General features: G+C 33.0%; 1 protein-coding gene across 5 annotated transcripts; it reads left to right on the plus strand.

The window, feature by feature from the left end:
• The first annotated feature begins 85 nt into the window (after positions 1–85).
• Positions 86–20,045, plus strand: Ssdp (Sequence-specific single-stranded DNA-binding protein). Of its 5 annotated transcripts, none has more exons than XM_034982068.2 (7): positions 86–539; positions 1,654–1,866; positions 3,313–3,462; positions 4,602–4,790; positions 7,828–7,950; positions 10,461–10,568; positions 11,260–20,045. In XM_034982068.2, the coding sequence occupies exons 1-7, from the start codon at positions 194–196 to the stop codon at positions 11,391–11,393; spliced, it is 1,263 nt and encodes a 420-aa protein (XP_034837959.1). In that variant the 5' UTR covers positions 86–193; the 3' UTR covers positions 11,394–20,045. The 5 variants fall into 5 exon arrangements, with proteins under 5 accessions (XP_034837959.1, XP_069363929.1, XP_034837960.1 ...); XM_069507828.1 differs by having other exon boundaries at positions 11,241–11,369; XM_034982069.2 differs by lacking the exon at positions 7,828–7,950 and having other exon boundaries at positions 10,446–10,568.
• The last annotated feature ends 152 nt before the right edge of the window (positions 20,046–20,197 follow it).

Below are 20,197 nucleotides of genomic sequence, written 5' to 3' on the forward strand. Positions count from 1 at the left end.
TTTAATCTGTGCACTATAGATAAGAGAAAGTGACAATTAAAAAGATGCGACGTAATTGAGAACAAAATTCTCTATGCCACAGACGCCAAATGTCGCCATCGATCTATGACATTTTGTGAAGTTGAATTTATTGATATAAAGCGTTAATGTAAATAATAAACAATTCCAACATAAAAGTCGGCTTCCAGTCGATATGTATGCCAAGGGCAAAGGCTCTACGGTACCTTCGGACGCTCAGGCCCGCGAGAAGTTAGCCCTCTATGTGTACGAATACTTACTGCACGTTGGGGCTCAGAAAGCGGCACAGACTTTCCTTTCTGAGATACGATGGGAGAAGAACATAACACTGGGCGAGCCCCCGGGGTTCCTTCACTCGTGGTGGTGTGTTTTCTGGGATCTGTACTGCGCAGCGCCCGAGCGAAGGGATACTTGTGAACACTCGTCCGAAGCCAAGGCTTTTCACGATTATGGTTTCGTCAATTCTGGCTATGGTGTCAATGGAATCGGTCACAACGCTGGTCCGGCACCTCCAAACGACGGTACGTACCCAATTTCGTTATTAGATCACCAAAAAATACGACATTTTTCGACGCAAAATTTGACATGTTTTCTTAACACACATTACGCTTTCTAGGCCAGTGATTGTTATCTGCCTATGTAAATAACGTAGTTTCAGAGGTACAGATCAGGCGTAACAGTATGACGATGAGCTGAAAGTGTTATATGTTTGTTGGGAGACTTGTAAACATAGTCACAAACTTTCATTTCTATGTGTAAAAGAAATAGGCCAATGTTTCATATATTGAATACAATAGGATTTAAAGTTTAGCTTAATGTGTTCATTAAGCTGTTTATCTATCCTAAAAGGCTTATTCCACCTTCCTAAACCTTACCGTTAAACTAGCCAACTTTTCCACTCAATGATACTTTGCAAAAAAAGCAATTTATAAGCAAATTATCTATGTAATTTTCTTTGATGAATTATCATTTAAACCAAAATTTGTTCGATTTTGATGGGGGGCAAAGTAATATTGCTCACACCAATTTTTCATCCAAATATAACTCTTAAAAATGTGTGGAAAATACCATAACTCTAATTTAAGACTATCTTGGCCTAGGTTTCAAAAGTTTGATCTCATCACCAGCTCACTACAAAGCACGGGTCTCAGAGTGAGAGGGGTTTTTAGCCATAGTCTACCACGATGGCCATGTGCAGATCGGTAGACTTCAGAGACCTTTGAGAACATTATGGAGAACTCTCAGGCATGCAGGTTTCCTCACGATGTTTTCCTTCACCGTTTAAGCAAGTGATATTTAATTTATTAAAACCCACATAATTCCGAAAAATTAGAGGTGCGTGCCCGGGATTAAACCCCCGACCTCCGATTAGAAGGCGGACGTCCTAACCACTAGGCAATCACAGCTTATAAGTGTTTTCATTTTATTTATAGCCTCAATAGCTCAACGGGTAAAGGAGTGGACTGAAAACCAAAAGGTCGACGGTTCAAACCCCTCCCGTTGCACTATTGTCGTACTTACTCTACTTCTAGCACAAGTTTGACGCTTAGTTGGAGAGGAAAGGGGAATATTAGTCATTTAACATGGCTAATATTCTTTTAAAAAAAAATTAAAAATTTATTTATTTTATTCCAGGTATGGGTGGAGGAGGCATGCCACCAGGGTTCTTCCCCAACTCCTCACTCCGGCCGTCCCCGCCGGCCCCACACCCTGGATCACAACCGTCACCACACGGGCCTCAGCCACAGCTGATGGGGACGGGGCAGCCGTTCATAGGACCCTGGTACTCTGGAGGACCACGGTCGGCGGTGCGGATGGGCATGGGCAATGATTTTAATGGGCCCCCAGGTAAGAACGTTATACTTTATAAAAAAGCAGCCAAGTGCGAGTCAGGCTCGCACACGGAAGGTTCCGTAGTACAGTTGCAGTTTTTTGACATTTTGCAAAAACTATGATACGTAAAAATAAATAAAAATCTGTTTTAGAATTCACAGGTGAAGACCTTTCATATGATACCCCACTTGATATAGTAATCTTACTTCGAAAATTGAAAATAGTCTAATTATTATTAGTTGATGACCACAATTTAATTTTTTTTGTGTGATGTAACCACAAATTCACGGTTTTCAGATTTTTCCCGAATCTCTGTTATAAGACCTACCTACCTGCCAAATTTCATGATTCTTGGCCAACAGGAAGTACCCTGTAGGTTTCTTGACAGACAGACAGACTGATCGACAGACAACAAAGTGATCCTATAAGGGTTCCGTTTTTCCTTTTGAGGTATGGAACTCTAAAAATGAATAATATGCAAGATAAGCTAAAGAGCAAACCAAATGACTTCTCAAAAAAAAAACCCTGTCAAGTGCCTCTCAGACTCGCACAGTGCACACAATAAGAAACGACATCAATATCGACGAATTCATCAAATAAATTGCATCGGTTATTTTGACATTCATAATATTTTCATAATCACCACCATATTGGGCACTTTCACAATGCATGGGAACCGCAAGGTTTAGTTCCATTACTAACAGATGGCGCCACTGGTAGTGTACATCAGTGGCCATAATGGTGACTTAGTCATCATCATCATCAACCAATAGATGTCCACTGCTGCACATAGGTCTCTTGTAGGGACTTCCACACGCCACGGTCTTGCGCCGCCGACATCTAGCGGCTCCCTGCGACTCGTCTGATGTCGTCCGTCCACCTAGTGGGGGGTCTTCCAACGCTGCGTCCTCCAGTGACATAGTACTATTAGTTATTTCTTTTTTTCTTCTATATCCGTGGTCGTCAAACTGCGGTACGCCGCTGGTATTTGTGCGGCCCGCGGCACACCAAATAATTTTACAAAAATACTAATTATACCTACCTACGATTAAGTATCGCAATCAACATTTTTTAAATAATATCGCAATTGCCTTCCAGTCATTTAAAAGACACCATGAGGATTTCAAGTAGTCCCAAAGACGCGAACATAGCAGAAATTGTAAAAAAAATGCAACATCATAATTCGTGAATTGTAAACTTTTTTATTTATTACTTAAGTGCCTAACTACCTTAAAATAAGATGTGTTTTTCTTTGTACCTAACCAAAATCTCAAATTAACATTTTTGTTTTTATATACCTACATTCACTTGCACCCGCGTTGCTAGTTTTCACATAGGTACAATTCACAAGTGTACGGCCCTCAGTACTATCTCACATTGTCCTATGTGGCCCTTGACCAAAAAAGTGTGACGACCACTGTTCTATATCCTTAGGTGAATAAGTGGTTTCGTTGGTTACAGGTCAGGGTATGATGGGCAACTCGCTGGAGCGCGGCGCGGGCGGCGGGATGCTGGGCGGGCCGCGCATGACGCCGCCGCGCCCCGGCATGGGCCCCATGAGCCCCGGCGCCTACGCGGCCGGCATGCGCGGCCCTCCGCCCCAGGCACCAGGTATGTTGTGTGGTCAACACTGATCCTTTGTATCGACGAAGAGGTAGGTATAGAACTTAATTCCCAAGAAAAGATGGAGCTGGTTATTTCGGCTGCGGATTTTATTCCCAAGCAAGTTTTTTTAATAATTAACTAGCTATTAATAAATTATTTATTTCACACTCATTTATGAATAAACTAGCTTATGCTCGCGATTTCGTCCGCGTGGACTACACGAATTTCAAACCCCTATTTCGCCCCCTTAGGGGTTGAATTTTCAAAAATCCTTTCTTAGCGGATGCCTACGTCATAATAGCTATCTGCATGCCAAATTTCAGCCCGATCCGTCTAGAAGTTTGAGCTGTGCGTTGATAGATCAGTCAGTCAGTCAGTCACCTTTTCCTTTTATATATTTAGATGTATTATACTACCGCATGTATCGAGGAATGGGTAGGTAATGGTATAGAACATAATTCGCAAGGATAAATGTAGATGGCGCTGGCTATTTCGTCAGTTATAAATTTACGTCGCGCTGCGGATTTTTTCCAAGAAAGTTTTATTAATAATAACTAGTTATTAATAAATTATTCATTTATGAATAAATGTATGTATTATACTAGTCATTCATATATTTTAAATATCAGAATACAATAAATATTCATTCAATGGATTCATATTTGAGTTTTATTTTATTTTTATCTCTAAATATATAAAAGGATTGACTGACTGACTGATCTATCAACGCACAGCTCAAACTACTGGACGGATCGGGCTGACATTTGGCATGCAGATAGCAAATATGAGGTAGGCATCCGCTAAGGGGGTGAAATAGGGGTTTCAAATTTGTGTAGTCCACGCGGATCACGTCGCGACCATAAGCTAGTTATTAAATAAAATTTCTTTGTAAAGAGAAAAAGAAAGTAAAAGTGGACAGGGAAGCACTTACATATTTCTATAAGAGATCTCTACCAGTGACCCGTGGCAGTGCGAGAGGTTGTAGAGGGAGTAGAATAGGTACAAAAAGAAGATAAAACGTATTCATAAAAAGAACATAACAGTTATTTTGTAATAGATTTTTCATATTATATCACACAGTCTGTTAACAAAACTATTAGACATATTCGAGTTGAAAAGTTACAACAACTACTTTTGTGAATCAGGTATGCCACCAATGGGAATGGGGCCCAGAGGAGCGTGGGCCGGCGGCAGCGGTGGCGCAGGAGGGGGTTCTGCGCCCCTCAACTACAGCGGGGGCTCCCCAGGGGCCTATGGAGCCCCGCCAGGTTCAAACGGCCCCCCAGGACCGCCCACACCAATCATGCCAAGCCCACAGGACTCGTCGAATTCTGGTAAGTCATATTAGTTATTACAGGTGGTGGTGTGATACCGGTGTTTTGGTTTTTAAAATGGCTGTGGATTTTATGAGAAACTTAATGCTATTAAAAATTTATGACTTATTCTTAATGGCAGATAAATAAATAGATATTTTGTATGAGTAAGTTATAATATTTTTTTATCAAATGTTTTAATATTTTTTTAAACTCTTAAATAAATTATGATCAGTATAAAAATAAGTAAGTAGTAATTAATTAAAACAGATTAAATAAAATGTTTAATTATATATTTCAGGTAATTTTAATTCTAACTATTTTTGTGTATAATATGAATTATTATATGATCAATTTTATTGATCAAGCTAACAAATCAAAACACAAAGATTATTATGTGAATAAGCCAGCCACCAAAACCGGTATCTTGAGCAGCTTCCAGATTTAACATAGTTTAACTATTTTAATGGAATTATTATTTTAGTTTACTATTAAAGTTAATAACACTTTTGAAAACAATAACGCCGAAATTTGGAGTAACAATAAAATGAAAAATATTGACTCGAATACATTTTATGCTAGTTTTTATTTTTGACATGTTTAATTTTTTAACCCCAAATAAAACTTTCGAAAGTGATTTTAACATTAAAAATCAAGGGATACGCAGTTTTTTTTATTACATCACGATAACCAGGTATTTGACTGCGGCACTTTACTGTTTCTACAGTTTGCGTTCGGAAACGCTATTAAAAAATACTATTGCGTTGATTACCACTGAGATAATTTAGCCTAGGTAGCCTATTACGAGTTACTACTACTTAACAAACTTGTGTAATAATAGTTACGAAATATATTATGACGTTTACATATATTCCTATTTTTAATAAAAACGTAGCGTTTCTGAACGTTGTATGTAATTTGTGCTAACGCAAATAATTCAATAATAATTTAATGTTTATACATTGAAATACATTTGAAATACTAAAATATAGATGCTTTCTCCTAAATATAGTGGGTACGCTATATTAATACATATGTAAGCGTAGCGTAAAACTTCTATAAAATATATTCATTTTATTATTTAGATAAAATATTTAATGAATAATTTAAAATTATTCATTCATTATATGAATGCTAAGTAGGTATATAGTGAGTGAATAATTTTATTCAAATTATAAAGTAAAATAAGTTCAAGTAAGCTTTCATTTATTCATTTGGCATTGGCATAATTATGCTGAAAATTAAATTCAGTGACTGAATATTAAGCATAATTTTATTCTAATTGGTTACTTAACATTCCTGAAATAAAATTATTCATTAATTTAGCATTCATACGTTTAATCAAATATGTATTCCAATTCTTTAACATTAAATTAATACTTGAACTGTATAGTTACTTTGACTGATCTTCGTATCTTTTATTTCATTCAAACACTTATTTCTTTTCGTCGGCTTGCTTCATTCTAGCTTCAGTTTGGTTTGTTCACGCTGGGTACACATTTGTATACGCTTTTTATGTTTCTAGTCACATTTCGTACTGTCACTTTAATTTTATGTGGCCCTGCGCCATTACAATTTTAGGATTTAGACTACGTACAAGAATATTAATCAATTTATTATAAGTATTGATTAAACGCAAATTAGTAAGCAATATTTTTACGTAAAATTTTGACAGTATCATTCATATTCTGCATAATTGAATGTAATAAACATTCAACTGTATGAATGTATTAGTTTTGCTTATTCAATCTGAATATGAATATTTAAAAATGACTTGGTAGTTATATATTTTATTTTATTTTTATAAATTGCGCATTCCATAAATGCTTTTTCTCTTTCACATTTTTATTAGTAGCTTTCCAACTAGACTAGTAACTGCCATTCTGTCATTTTCTTTAATATTCGAAATGTTTTAGACATTGCGGCTTGTAACAAGATGGTGGTAACATAAAAGTTATCTTTTGGTATAAAATTTATGATCTCAGAATTAGTTGGCGGTTTTCCTTCGTAGAATTAATAAATGAAAACATTTTCCAACTGTTTTTTTTTTGCAAAAATGTTAAAGCTAAGAAAATAATTTAATAGGTTCGAACAATATAAATAAGGGAATATTGTACAAAACATAACATTAGGGAATAACGTTTGATTATTATTTATTTTTGTTTAAAAAAATATATGACTAGTTGGAAATCTACGATTTCTTTGAACTCCCGGTTGGAAGTCATAAAACTAGATCGATTTTTTTTCAAATGCGTTGATATGATATTATTTCTTAACATAAATTATGTATTTCACTCATAATTTTATGTATATGTTGCAGTAGTTATCTCTAATTTATTATACATATTTGGCTTCAATAGGTTGTAATCAAATAGTGATGGCTAAATGACTACGTAGATCTGACACTAGGTAATTTTGTACAAAATAAAAACTAAAATTATAGGCTTACAGTCACCGGAGCTCAGCCATGCGGATAAAATTTAAAATTGTATATTTTTATATGTTTTATGACTTCTGATGGTGATGCAATGTTTAGCTGTGTATAATAAATCCTTAGACTATGTAAAATCTAGATACTACGCTTTACCCATCCGTCTTTCATCAAATTCAGTATCTAGATGGAATATAATCAAGTTTGAAAGTATTTTTTGCAATATATTTACTTCAAAATAAAGTATGTATGAGAAAAAGTCACGGAAATGATTTTTTGATAATTCACGTAAAGTTGACGCACTATATTGCAATGGGTTTAGTAAAACATTAGAAATATAAATACAGATTTTAACATAAATGTTGATATTACATTATACATATTAGTCATTTAAATACAGCGACATTTACAATTTTTGAATGAAACATGTTTTGAGAAAATGTATGTAGAGTCATTTAATGAATGTTTTTTGAATAATTCATTCCATATTAAAGTAAATAACTATAAAAATATTAGTAAAATTAGAAAAATTAAATTCGTTGTAATATTTTTTCTATCTATTAACGTTTGAGAAATTAAATAAAAATAAGTATAAAAAAGATTGTGACGCGTAATGTTGCGCGGCAGGCGGTGACAACATGTACACGCTGATGAAACCGGTGGGCGCCGGAGCCCTAGGGGCAGAGTTCCCGCTCGCGGGCGAGCATGGGCCGTCATCGCAGCACCTCAGCCAACCATCTACAGCCGAAGGTGCTTCTGACCTAAGTTATTTCGGCTCTTGTATCTAAAAGTCGATTTTACGGCGAAACGTATTTTTCACGACGAATATACATTTTTAAAATATAAAATGTCATTTGATTTTTTATATTTCGAATATAGTACTGATTATATTTTTTTATTATTATAATAATAATGAAGTTTTATTTCAAAATTTATCGTATTTTATATGAAAAAAATATATCTTGAATTGAGCTTGTAAATCTTTCGCACGTTGATATATGTATTAAACAGTCAATTAATTATGTTAAAAATCCGTTTCGTTTTTTATACGTATTTTCTATATTATAAATTTTGATACCTGTGTAAATTATAATATGTTGTAAAATTATAGTTTAAGAATATCATGACGAAGTCTACGTAGTTATTTAGTCTCTGAGCGGTAAAAAATTGCTCCTTTGTTGCATTCAGCAATCATTTTTCATCTAAGCATGCGTACTTAAGTGATGTCATAATATCATCATCACAACTCAAATACCCGACGTGGAAATGTGAACAAGAATTTGCAATAATATTTTTAGAACTTGAATAGTAAAAAAATTACGTACGGCTTAAACACGGATTATACAGGTTGAATGTATGATTAATATGTATTGTTAAGCCATAAAAGCAGTAGGTATGTAAAATTTGGGACTATTAATGGGGTGCATAATGCACCATGTAGCTCGATTTTTCTTGCATGGGTTGCTCTGTTGACTGTATTTGAGACAGTATAACGACTTATGAACACTTTTCCTCTATAAATGCATGTGATTAAGAAATTCATATTTATTTTAAATGAATTCATTTTGAATAATGAATAACGTTTTATGAATTCATTCAGAATATAAATGGCTGTTAATAAATGACTATCTAGTCATAAAAATATAATTAAATAAAAGCTTATAATAAATAAAATAAACACATTTTGCTGATGCCCGCGACTTCGTTCGCGTGGACTTAGGTTTCTAAAAATCCTGTGGGAATTGTTTGATTTTCTGAAATAAAAAGTGGCCATGTCACTCTTTAGCTCTTTGACTATGCAAAAAATCACGTCGATCCGTTGCTCCGTTGTGACGTGATTAAAGGACAAAGCACCAAACCAACAAACAAACACACTTTCGCATTTATAATAAGGGTAGAGATAAATTAAATTACCTTGCCGAGCAACTTGTGCGTAGTTTTGAAAATTGTGTCGCATTTTTTTCCTATGAATTAATTCCATTATAATCTTTTTACGGTTGTACCTATAAACTTAGAAGAATGAAGCAAACTGAATATTGTTAAACAAAATGACCTACAATTATTATAAATTTTTGTTAAATATTTAATTTAAGTTAATATTATGGGGGCGCCTTTTTTGACTACAGTTTAAAAATTGTGGCGATATAAACCTAAAGGTACGGGTTCCATGGTGGGTATGTACACAGCTCATAAGCGCAATGTACCTTTTGTACAGTTCTTGCAATTCACGAAGGCGAGTGAACACTTGTGGTTACGTCATATACACGGGCATTGCGTAAGTGTGCGTGCATGTCGGACCAATCAGTCGCGAGCAAGCGCTCGCAAACGCACACATTTACTATACCTTACTTATACCGATACGACATAAACACAAGCATGAGCCACTCGCCCTAGTGAAATGCAAGAACTGTACCCAATGTACGTTATTGAAATACAGTATTCTGGATTATTTGGTACACACAAACATACTGCGTAATATGATAGGTGATATTTTGACGATGTCTTCACTGCGTATTTCCTAGTACAGTGATTAGTGAAAGTGTTGCGGTTTTCTAATTAAATGAAATCATATATTCAAATTTTGTATAGTACACTTTTTGATGGTCAGTTGTTGAATTTGTCACGTGTAATCATCATCATGATCAACCCATCACCGGCTCACTACAGATCACGGGTCTCCTCTCAGAGTGAGAAGGGGCTTGGCCATAGTCTACCACGCTAGTCATGTGCGGATTGGTAGAATTCACACCCCTTAGAGAACATTATGGAGAACTCTCAGGCATGCAGGTTTCGTCACGATGTTTTCCTTCACCGTTAAAGCAAGTAATATTTATATCGATTTTGTGTTCCGTTACAATGTTGCATATAAACTGGTGTTTAATTAAAACTGTCATATTCCCTCCAAGCCGCCTGCTTCTATCTTAGACAGCATCGTCACTTTATCAGGTATGATTACAGTTAAGGGCTAACTTGTCATAAAAAGTGTATGCTAAACACGTTAGCATACACAAGGCGTATTGCGCGTTGCATTTATACGCAAAAAGGAACCCGTACTTTAGGCCGGCCGCATATTAGAAATTGTCTGTCAGATAACTTTTTGTCGCACTCATTCATTTGAAGCGTTCAAAGAATTGCCTTCTGGCGCGCTTCAGACTTTTTTCTGACAAACAATTTCTGATAATAATATGTGCTGAATAGATTCTGTGGGACTACCACATATTGGCCTATTGACTCATTATAAACAGCCACGATTGGCCCAGGCCTAGGAGGCGTGGACGGGATGAAGTCCTCGCCGGGCGGCGTCGGTGGAGGAGGGCCCGGCACGCCCAGGGAGGACTCCGGCTCCGGGATGGGGGACTACAACTTGAGTGAGTATAGCTCTGCCTCGCTATCATCATTGCTGAGGGTTGTAACCCCTTTCTATTAATCACATATTGGTACAAGTTTCCTAGGATAATGAAGCAGTGGGCTTCCAGATACATCGGCATACGACTAGACAAAAAAGGCTCTAGACAAATAGACTATAGTACCTACAGCGTCAGCAAGCCGACTGCAAAGTTGACTAATCGGAAGTAGATTTGTTGCAGTCCACAAAGTTGCGTTTCAAATAGGCTTTTTGACACTAAGCGCACTACTTGAGTTTTATGATTAGTATCAAATGTTACTGATTAACCGGGGACGACGGGTTAACGTACTCATGAGATTAAAATGGACTAATCATTGGTTCAGCTGGGGTTAGAAAGTGTCCGAATCTGTCTGGGTTGGCTTCCTTTAGGACCTGTTGTTGAAAAAGAGATTTCTTAACAGATCTGTGTTCACTTTTCAATAATTGTCAGTATAAAAACAATTTCACTAGAGTCATTATTTTATTGAAAGTGTTATAAATATATTTTTATACTTCTAAAACAATCGAAGCTATGAGATACCAATTGTCAATTTAATTTTTTTTTATCTGAAACATTGCATGCTCTATCTTATATTTCCTACAGACTACAGTCACAAGAATTGTGCAGTGAACAAATAGGTAATGTGTACAAAAGTTTGATCTCTCGTCCTAAGGTTTCGGTGGACCCGGCGGCGACCAAAATGATCAAACTGAATCAGCGGCCATCTTGAAAATCAAAGAGAGCATGCAGGAGGAGGCGAAACGATTCGAGAAAGATCCAGACCACCCGGACTATTTTATGCAGTGAGAGAGAATCACCAAACTGCGCCAACTTGCCAAATGGAATTATGCAAACATATTTTCTTGGTAGTGAGATATTAGTATGTGAGTGGCCAAGTGAAATCTGAAATATGATACCAAGTTGATATGATAAATGGAATATAGTTGAATGTAAATCTGTTATAATATGCAGGGAAAGCAATCGATGTTGAGTTGGCAAGTTACTGAATTAATAAGAAATAAATAAATAGATAAATATATTTTTATTCAATTACACTTTTACAAGTACTTTTGAATTGTCAAATGCATCTACCACGGGTTCGGAATGCCTTTCAACAGATAAATCCAAAACAAAGTTCATATAAATTTTTGTAAATGATAATCTTATTTCAATTTAAAATGAATGAGTTGTCGCTACCAGAAATATCAAATTAAAATTACAACACACTTGACTTAAATGAACTGCTAAGTTGGGTTAAGAAGAACTTGGCAACTCATTAAATCATCATACAAGTATAACTTGGCCACTCACATATTTATATTTTGCTCACTTTTACCTGATGGTCTCTATTTTTATTGAGTACTCAATTGATCTCATATATGAGGTTTTGGTGAGTTGGCGTTTGATTTTTTTGCGTTCCAACGATCTGAGAAATGGATTTTTAAAAATAAGCTCTTCCTCTGCTCTTTCATTCGCAAATTTTATTATTTATTAGTATAATTTATCGCACTGCTTTTTTTAAAAGAACGACTTTTTGATGGTTCTTTTTGGATTAGAGTATATTTCACATGATATTTTTAATGTTAGAATTATTTTTTTCGCCTAACTTATAATTTTAATATGAGGTGATTCGTCATAATGATAATTTGTATATCAAGAGGATTTTACTATAGTTCTTTTAAATAATAGCCAAAATCTTGGCGATGCACTGTGCACCTACATTAAATTGCATTAAAGAGTATTTTTGACATAATAATGAGATAATAATATTCTCAAGCTCATGAAATATTTTTTGTCTGATTTTTCAAATATTGGTATTGCCATCCATGTGTTTTAAGATTTTTCTTGATAAAATAGATAACATGGCACATGAAATATAATAGAAAAATATATTAACAATAATTTACATATACTATATTATATCATTTTGTTATGTGTAAATTGGATATTGAAAAATCAGCGCTGTACCACATAGCTCTTAAACATTGCAATATTATATGTTTTTTAGGTATTTTTAACCGGTAGGTATTTTTTTAACATTATTATACAAATAATTTTATATAATTATTATAATATAAATAAATTTAATTATACTTAAGTGGAAATAATTGAGTTTTAATTTTTTCACAAGTTGACAATGCCGTACGATGTGGTAGGAAATTAAAAGAAATCAATAACTACACACAATCATCGCAAATTACTGGCTTTATATAAAAAAACAGATTTTTTGACTCCTAAAAATTACACAAAATCATTAAAAATATATTATTATACAAATATTTTATTTTTTACGATCAGCATTAATTTTTTTAGCACTATTCGTTGTCAGTTCAAGGAGGAGCGTGAAAAAAGCCATTAAGTGGTTGCAATGAGCTACTATACATACAACTTTAAGTTTATGATTATTTTTTATAAAAATATCAATTTATAATGAAGTTTTGGGTTTTTACGATCTACCTACATTTTACGACACTGCATAATGCAATATTTTAAATTCTATACATAATTTTTTTCATATCTTGTAAATAGAGTACATTTTATTATTTAAGAAAGAGAATCGTCAAAAAGTTTGAATCCGACACTTAGTAATGTGGAATAGAAAGATTTTTTGAACAGTATGCGCGTATTATAGTTATTCACGGATAGATTTTTCGAATAAAGTATATTATTATGTATGTATTATTACATAGATGCGGTTTATTAACTGTCGATTGTAATTTTATTTTTTATTTAATTTAAATGAAAATAAACGAAAATGTTTTATCTGTAATACTTGCATATACATGTTGTGATTGTAATATAAATATTTTAAAGATTTAGTATTAATTCAATGAAAAATTAAATCCGTTTTTACAAATGAAATAAATACATTTTTTGATTTTATTTAAATGAATTGATGAACTGATTAAATGAAATAAAAAATATTGTTAAATTTTAATTTTGACACTTATATAATTTATTCTTCTATTATTTATTGGAATTCAATGTTTGTAATCAAATTTTATCACATAACTTATGATTGCTATTATTCATTTATTGACAAATGGTCCAATATTAAATCTAAGTAATCTAAAATAATAGCTTATACAATTATTATCTACAAAAAAATAACGATCGAATAAGGCGATTTTATTTTTATTTTTAACATCACGAAGAATGAACTTATTACGATTTACTTAATTTAAAGAGTTATTTTTGCTTTAGAATTTATACATAATATATAAAAACTAAATAGCTTTTGCTTAGTACCTATCTATATTGTCAATTTACAAAATGGTATTACAGGTGAAACATTTTTTTTAATGTTTAAGACACGCACCGAATTTTGTCGATGAGCGGGCGTATAAATATTCATTTTTTTTGTCTTGAATACATATCATAGATTGTGTGACCCTATATGTGTGAGCCTATATATGGTAAGCTAAAGCTCCAAGTATGTTGATGCAATATCAAAGTGACGCGACGGCTCTTCCAAAATGTTACACAGTAACCGAAACTTTATCGCCACTAAGTAATTAATATATTTGTGAGGAATAAATCAAGCAAAAAAATATCGCGTTGAATCGATTCCTTTTTGGAAGTCTGTTAAAAGTCGCCCATTTGCAACTCTTCTTCACAGATTTGTACATTTTGTAGTAGATTATAAAGTTCAGTTTACTATGTGAAATTTCAAAAAAGACGCATCGTATCGCTTTTATTTACCGCAATATGCTTTGAGTCTTAGGCTTAGTACGCGAAGGTCTTACAAATCTTTCATTATTTTGGAACTCTGGTATAACTTTTTATTTATTAATGAATTCAATAATTTTATTTTTGTTTAAGTGAAATTGAAATCATTAATAAATATAAGGAATAAACGGATCGCACAATCCTTGATACGTTTTGAGCTGACTGCACATTTGTAAATCGGACTTTTTCAGCGCGATCAGTGCGTATTGATGACTTCATTCGAATTCTGTTGCATACGGGGTGTGCTGATAGATGTATAATGGTCAGCTTATTCCTACTTAACTGACGTCGGTAGCGCGTACGAATAAAAAAGGTGGACCGAGCGCTTGTAATATCTACTTGAAGCAAACACCTATTATCGCTATCCCACTTCGACTAACAAATTAGAGTGAGAGGTTGGACACCAGTGGTTTCCGATCTCTCGCCCGGCAGTCTAAGTGGGATAGTCAAAAGCAGGTATTTCCTTCAAGTAGGTGTTAGGAGTGCTCTATCCAAAGGTATATAATATAGAGTTATGGTCTAAGTACAGAATAGAATGGCAACAGAAGACGATTGATGTACGTGACCGCCGTCAGTGCAGGAGGAATTCGAGCCTTAATTTAGATAATTTTACAATTTACCAATAAACAAAATCTTCCACTTTTATTTGTCTTAAAAATAAATTATTTAGCGTACATATTTGGTTTAAGCTCTAATGTTCCTAGATTTGTATTTTTATTTTAAGTTTCAATAACGTTTCGCAAGATTTCGGTGCGTCGGGTGTTTTTGAGGTCGGTTATATCGATTTGCACATTTAGTAATTTAGAGGAAAAGAGGATACCAAAACAATAACAAGTCTTGTTTAAAATAATGTCAGTATAATATGTAGTCGAAATTTAAATGTTATTCATAATAAATGAATTTAAATGAAGCACAAAATTTTGTTAAGGAGTTAATGAAGAAATTGAGGGAAAAATCAATTAAAATAATTTATGCCATTAACATAAGCTTTATACTCTGCAATGGTCATTAATGTGCTATATTTACAATAATGCAGAAAAATACATAATTGGTCTGAAATATGTGCATTTACTTTTATATGACTTCGCATACTACATTCGAACATTTTGAAAAGCTGGTTATTTTGTTGCGAAAACCAAAGGAATGCTAGAGATATCAATCCATGCATCCTAATTGCATGTTTGTAAAATTCTATCTAAGCCCCATCATGCTACATCTAAATTATTTTAATCGACGCTGGCCTTTTATCTATGAATTCTGAATCTAAAATCTCCTTTAAAAGAAAGTTGAGCGCTTCATTTAAAATTCATATATTATGAATAACAGTTGAATTTTCTATTCATACTTATTATGAATAATAATTATTATTAATAAAATTAAAATTCAATTGTTTAGTTGAAACTTAAATATTTACTAGCTAATCTAGTTGAATGTCTACGGCTTTCGTCGTGCTCAATTCGAAAAAAATATATTTAATAAAATTCCATTTTCTAAAAAAAATCTATTGAGCAAAACGATATAACACCTCTAAAAGTCACGTTTGAAAAAATATTTCGGATGGGCGACCGAATTTTGTGACAAAAAATTAATATATTTATTAATTAAAATTCCTCCCTCATCTGAATACGCATTTATTCAAGCTAAATAGAGGATTTTATTATTTATCAAAAATACGTTAGACGTTATAGTGGAGTTGGGCCCAAAAATTACTTTTATGAACAAAAATCTTGAGAAAATAATGTAATACGAGTTTTTGCGTCGCGAAATCAAGAAATAATCATTAAAAAAATGATCTTAGTCTAAGGCCGCAATGAGGAAGTTTCCAGGCAGCGTTCGATAAAATTTTCATAGATGGCTCTGAATACTACCACCACTAAAGACGAAAAATAATACCTATAATGATCTGTGCTTTAAATCTTAAAATTTAAATCCGATGCGAAATTAATTAATTACTTCTATTATGGTTCACAGATTTTGTGGGGAAGAAACGTAAGGAAAATTGCAGTGCACGCTAGCTATTCATCTATGTCATTGATTGACACGACCTAAACATTAAAGCATAGATCATATAGATATAGGTATTATTTTTCGTCTTTAGTGGTGGTAGTATTCAGAGCCATCTATGAAAATTTTATCGAACGCTGCCTGGAAACTTCCTCATTACACCTGTAAGTTTTACTCACGTAAGTTACTTAATTAATTTACAACAAATTTACTAAGGTTTACCTTACTAGAGTGTTCACATTAGTAAGTTTTGGACGTAAGTTAATCACGTAAGTAGCTTAATTTACAACAAATTTACTTACTACAATAATTGTAGCAATATGATATTTTAAATTTAGTTTACAGAAAGACAACAGACAAAACAGGGTTGCGGTGCGAGAGGATGACGACGCTGAATTCCTTGAATTTCACGTCAACTGTCACCCTCTCACAACTCACGCCTTACCTCGCGAGCCGTTTCAGTGAAATATACCTTATAATCTTATATATTATTTATTTTCCTACATAAATGTGATTTTTGGGCACTAACAGTCGAATATTAAAACGTTTCTTAGTTATTAAGAACATCTTAGAATAATTAACTGTCTAATTTGTGACATTTTAACCGAAAAAAAGGGTTTTGTTCACAAAAATATTTACTACCTTAAATTAAAATTAATTTCTGTTAAGATGTTCTTAATTATTAAGCTACATTTTACTGTTCGACCGTAAAATCGTCTTTTTCGGAAATTTTTAAGAAATAAATTTTATACCACGTGAAGATAGATGTAATAATTTGTTTTTTCTATCTGGTATCATAGCATAGTTTTTTTTTTTCGGGGTGTATGGAAAATTGTATAAATTAGATTATTTCTTAGCAAGATTCGGAGAGGTAGGTTTTAAGTTGGGGGTGTACGCCCTGTCCAAAGCTCTGCGAAGATTTGGGTTTGTTTAGTGAAAAAAAAAAATTATGGTCAAAAATTATTCGATGCCAATTTTGAATCTCGACTGAAAGTTTCGAAAAAACATTCATTTTTTCTTGTTATTTAAATGTAAATAAAATCAATTCGGATTTTTATTTTTTTACATTTATTTTTAAAATATATTAAGTATTATTATAGAGACTTGTATATGGAAATCTTTAGATGAAATTAATTGTTATTACAAACACTGAACGAACCCAAGGTTTTTGTAAAAAAAGCGCGGAGTTTAAAAGATTAGTATTTAAGGTATTAGTGTACGGAAAAAAATACATTTCGACAATGCAAGTTGGAATTTTTTTAAAGATTAAAAAGGTAATATTTTAACTTGGACGATCTAACCTATGGACTTGTAACGCGCCTAATATTACGAATAAAAATTTCTGTCACTTTTGGTGCGGGACGAGGAAACACTACATAGACAACTTGACACACTCACTCAACAAAGTTTTGTGTCATTATTAACACACACATATCTAAATCTTCAACACTACTACATTTTACGCACACTAATAAGTTATATACATCAACATACAAAGACATTACGAGTGTAAGACAGTCAAATTGATTTGCGATGCTACCGTATCGATATTTTAAAATATATCGATAGTTTTTCAGAAACAAAAGTAGAAGTAAGAATTTATTACTCGTATTTAATTACTTAAAACCAGTGTTTGGTCAGCGTAGCGTATTCTTGCATACATTCACCTCACTTAATAGGTAATTATCCCAAAAACTAATAATGCAACGTAAAAATAAGAAAAATATTTATTTAAAAAATATGCACATACTTTTTTACTTATTTTATATCATTTTTAATCTTTTGTATTTTTTTATATAACGAAATTTTCATTTAAAATTTCGATAGTGAAAATGTGCTTATTAATGACTTATATTATTATATAATACAAAATAAACCTGACCGCGCAAAAGCCTACCAAACATAATTAGTAGGTATATCAATCAATAAAATGTTTTTTTCTTTCCAATCAATCATTTATTTATTGCACATTGGGTTTACATGGTAATTCCAATATGGTGTACTCTTTGTCCAAAAAAATTAAATGTAAGTTATTAAATATTACACGTATTGCCCTTACAAATTAGCAATGCAAAAATTTTCTCAATACCTGCCGCTTTTACCCCACAGCAAAATTCCATAAGACAGATATGATACTATGAAAATAAATTAGTAAACACACGGTGGCCTCTTCTATTTTTAACACGTCATTATTTACCATTAGGTTAATGTTATGTATATTCTTGGCGATTCTCTCTGTAAAAATATCGAAATCTGTAAAAATAAAACGATTATGATAAATTATTACCTAATCCTCATCCTTGAGAAAGGTACACCTTTTAGCTACAAATTACCCAGTTCAGAGACACCCTACCCCGTTTCTCGCCTATCACTAAAATTGCGTTGCTTTAATATTTTTTTAAATGTATTAAGTACGTGAAATCACAGAAATCGACCAGTTTTATTACAAGTATAGGTAGCGAAAAAATTGTGGTAATTAATAATAACTATTCTTTACTTGACTTGAAGACGGTAATTTAGTCGTTAATAATAAAGAAAATGTTTTCATCGATATCGATAATCGAACCGCAATCACTATCACATGATTCTTAAAAATCGAACCTTATGTCCTATGCAATTAAATCTAATACTGAAAAATTTTGTAAAATAACACTATAGTCTCGTGGGGAGTGCGGTATACTATAGACGGAGAGCCAGGGCCCAAAATACTGTTTGAATTTACTAAGGCTAATTTTTTTATAGTTCATTAGAATGGTTGCGTACACAAACATACTGCGGTCAGTCAAGTGAACCTGAGAACAGTGACTCAGGTGCGCTATCAAAGGTGTCGTACCTGCGAGGTAATAAAATGAATTTACTAAGGCTGAAAATTGTTATATAACTTGTATATTGCATATAAATAAAAGTTGTAATGGTTAGTCAGCAGAATATGGTGACAGAGCTGGTCAGTATGCGCAAAAAATTAGCCTTAGTAAATTCAAACAGTTTTTTGGGCGCTGGCTCTCCGTCTTTAGTATACCGCACTTCCCACGAGACTAGTGTTATTTTTACTACTACGTAATTTCATGCTGTTCACGCGTATTCAAATTTTAACCTAATTTGTATATAACGAGGGTTGCAATTGTTTAGAAAAAACAAAATATAGTCTCGTGAGAAGTGTGACTCGTTTCTACCGAATTATTACGTACTCAATTACTGAATCGGTAAAGTTCTCGATTGTTATTTTATTATAATAATTTATGTAATTTAATTTATGGAAAGCGTTTATTACACCAAAAATACTTACTTATCAAATGAAATTCCATCTTTTTGTAAATTTGATGTGTTTGATTTGTTCTTGCACTCACTAACGGCACAAACAGGCATTTTTCACCCAGCGTGTAAGACGTCGTCACACATCGAAAACGATTCTGATAATGACAAAATCGATTCCGCAAACAGTGTTTATAAACGCAGTGGATTAAAAATCCATTACTATTGACAGAGGGGAATAATCATGCGAGGCGCGTCCTTAGGTTAGATCGTCCAAGTATTTTAATGATAATTTTGAGTGTTTAATTTAAATTAATTAAATTAAATACGTGTAGTGTGAGGTTGTACGTTTTTAAGGTATATTATTATATAATTATTATGTTTCCTTAATTTTTTTTTCGTGAGTTAGGTAAATGAATTATTTTTTTCATCGATGTAATGTTTATACACTTACTAAATAGTTATCATATATTACATTAGTTGTTTTATTTTTTCCTCTACAGTTTTTCACTACATAAGTTTAAAAGTTAGGAGGACTCACCGCCGTAGTTTGATATCACTCAGCTCTGATTGGACCATTCTATTGGCTAAAATAGGCCCAAAAGTAGTTTCGATAACTGCAAAGT

The sequence above is a fragment of the Maniola hyperantus genome, chromosome 26, assembly GCF_902806685.2.
Source record: "Maniola hyperantus chromosome 26, iAphHyp1.2, whole genome shotgun sequence".
Classification (NCBI taxonomy): Eukaryota; Metazoa; Arthropoda; class Insecta; order Lepidoptera; family Nymphalidae; genus Maniola; species Maniola hyperantus.

What these genes read in the sequence shown, in the direction of transcription:
- Ssdp (XM_034982068.2), top strand. Translation starts at nt 194, where the DNA reads ATGTATGCCAAGGGCAAAGGCTCTACGGTACCTTCGGACGCTCAGGCC. An exon ending in TCCGGCACCTCCAAACGACG is followed by an intron (nt 540 to 1,653) that starts GTACGTACCCAA and finishes ATTTTATTCCAG; the next exon opens with GTATGGGTGGAGGAGGCATG. An exon ending in ACAGGACTCGTCGAATTCTG is followed by an intron (nt 4,791 to 7,827) that starts GTAAGTCATATT and finishes GTTGCGCGGCAG; the next exon opens with GCGGTGACAACATGTACACG.